The sequence below is a fragment of the Manis pentadactyla genome, chromosome 13 (genome assembly GCF_030020395.1).
Source record: "Manis pentadactyla isolate mManPen7 chromosome 13, mManPen7.hap1, whole genome shotgun sequence".
NCBI lineage: Eukaryota > Metazoa > Chordata > Mammalia > Pholidota > Manidae > Manis > Manis pentadactyla.
The window spans coordinates 100400387-100402446 of NC_080031.1; the positions used below are offsets into that span (position 1 = coordinate 100400387).

At 64.6% G+C, this 2060-nt stretch overlaps 1 protein-coding gene across 2 annotated transcripts; it reads right to left on the reverse strand.

Moving 5' to 3' along the window:
* Positions 1 to 286: 286 nt before the first annotated feature.
* Positions 287 to 1711, reverse strand: LOC118918205 (uncharacterized). 2 transcript variants are annotated; one of them, XR_008993448.1, is made up of 2 exons: positions 955 to 1091; positions 287 to 858 (listed from the first exon to the last, which is right to left on the reverse strand). XR_008993448.1 is itself a non-coding variant. In XM_036896749.2 (2 exons), exons 1-2 carry the CDS (start codon positions 1669 to 1671, stop codon positions 445 to 447), a joined length of 651 nt encoding a protein of 216 aa, XP_036752644.2. In that variant the 5' UTR covers positions 1672 to 1711; the 3' UTR covers positions 287 to 444. The 2 variants fall into 2 exon arrangements, 1 of the variants encoding a protein (XP_036752644.2); XM_036896749.2 differs by lacking the exon at positions 955 to 1091 and adding an exon at positions 1435 to 1711.
* Positions 1712 to 2060: the final 349 nt, after the last annotated feature.

Sequence of the window (2060 nt, forward strand, 5' to 3'; positions counted from 1 at the left end):
AGGGGGGCGGGCACTGCGGGGAGCCCCGTTTCCAGGGTTCCGGGTGCGGATGTGGCTAGGTCTGGAGACTCCAACCCGCCCACCGCGCGCCCCAGGCGGGCCCAGGCCCTGAGCAGCCGGCAGGGGTCCGCTCATCTCCCGCCTGTGAGTCTAGGCTGAGGTGCTGGGGAGCTCAAGGTGTAACTCCCAGCCTCCTGGCTGACAGCGCCCTTCAGCAAAGCCTTTTGCGCCTCGGTTTTACCAGCCTGGAAAAAGTAACCCCAACACAGCTACCATTTTTCAGAACCTCGTGCCAAACATAGTGTTAAGCGTTTAACGTACTTGGTCTCAAGCTTCACAGTAATTCCATTTTGCTGATGAGCAAGCTGAGACGCAGAGGTTGTGACTTGCCCGAAGTCACATAGCTGGTTAGTTACCCAGGCGAGTCACCTGATTCCAGAGGTCTTAACCACGGGTGCTCTCATTTTGGCAAGAGCTCTGGAATTGTGCGCCTATATAGGCTGATCCCCCAGCGCATTCACAAATGCAGTGAGCCCCTCGGTGGCGTCTTGCCGCGCATGTTCCCGTCTTGGAGCTGGGCACGTGTTTCTTGGCGCATTCCCGCGTGCCAGAGCCTGGGGACAGAGGTGTAGCCAGCGCACTTGGTGCCCAGGTGCGCCGTTCCCGGTTGGGACCGGCAGTCATAGGGCTTGAGCAGCCCGCGGAGTGAAGCGGGGGCGGGGAACTCGGAGTGGAGTCCACGCGGGCCGCGGCGCCTGGGAGGCCGCAATCCGGGCGCCTGCAGCCGGCGAGGCGCGGGGTGACGCGCGGGGGCCCAGCTACCGTGACCTCCTCCGCGGTTTCCATGGAGACGGTGCACTATAAATAAAAAAAAAAAGGAATTTCAAACCCGTTTTCTACGGCGCTTGGCGGGAGGGGGGAGGAAAGCTCTTTGAATCGAGTTTCCCATTTCACCTTCCCAGGCGGTGGGAGCGCTTCCCCCGCAGCCCAGCCGGGAAATTGCCGCCCCTGACGCCGCGTGGCGCCCCCCGAGGAAGCTAATTAGTGCAGCCTGGGGAGCTGGGGACTAGGGACCTGGCCCCGGGGGTCTGGGGCCCGCCTCTTGGTGGAGGGGGGGGCGCCTACAAATTGCCAGCCCCTCCCTCCAGGCTCGCACGCAGCCCGGCGCGGGCCGGGGCACAGGGCGCAGGCGGGAGGTCGCATCTGCAGCTTTGGCGCAATGAATCAGGCGCGGCGGCCGCGGAGCGCGTCTGGCATCCGGAGTCTCCCGGGATCGAAAATAATTTGGGCAAAGCGGTGGGAGGTGTGTGCGCGCGCGCTCCGAGGGGAGGGCGGGGGAGCCGGCCGGGCGGGGTGCGCGGGGCGGGGGGAGGTGCCATCCGCCAGCCCCGCTGTGGTGAGAACAGAGTTGACACCTCTTTCCTCTCCACTTACTGCGGCAAGGACCGAGGGAGGCTTAACCCTCTCGCTGCGCGGAGGAGTAGCGGCGCCGCGAGCGCCCCCAAGAGGGCGCGCCGAGGTCGGGGGCCAGGTGCGGAGGCCCTTCGGAGACCTGTCTCTCTGGCTCCTCAAGCGGGCGCTCCCGCTGGAGCGTCCCTCATGGAAGCCTCCCCGGGGCCTTTCTCGATCCCTCTTTTTATTTTCTCCAGATCTGGCTAGTGTCAGCGCCATGGCCTCAGTTTCCCCACCTATACAAGAGGGCAGGAAATTCTTTTGTAGTAGCCTCCCTCTCTGGCGACCCTAGTTTTGTGACCCTCTGGCTTGGGCGCTGGGCAGAGGCGAGAGTGGTGGGTCGGGGCTGCGGCTGCAGGCGTTGGTCGGAACTCCGCCCTCCTTCATTGCCCTCCCGCACCCTAGGCGCCCTTCATCAAAATGGCCGGGTTCCTGCGTTTGCCTCTACGGCAGAAATGTCATTGCCGCCGCATTAAGCACGCTCGGTGGGAACTCCGCTCGGATCGAGGAGCTGGCGCTCAAGCCTGCCAAGCTGCCTGGCGCAGGGGGGTGGGAGTGGGCTGGTGGGCCAGTCGGCCTGGCTGGGGTCGGCCTTTGTCTGAGCGGGT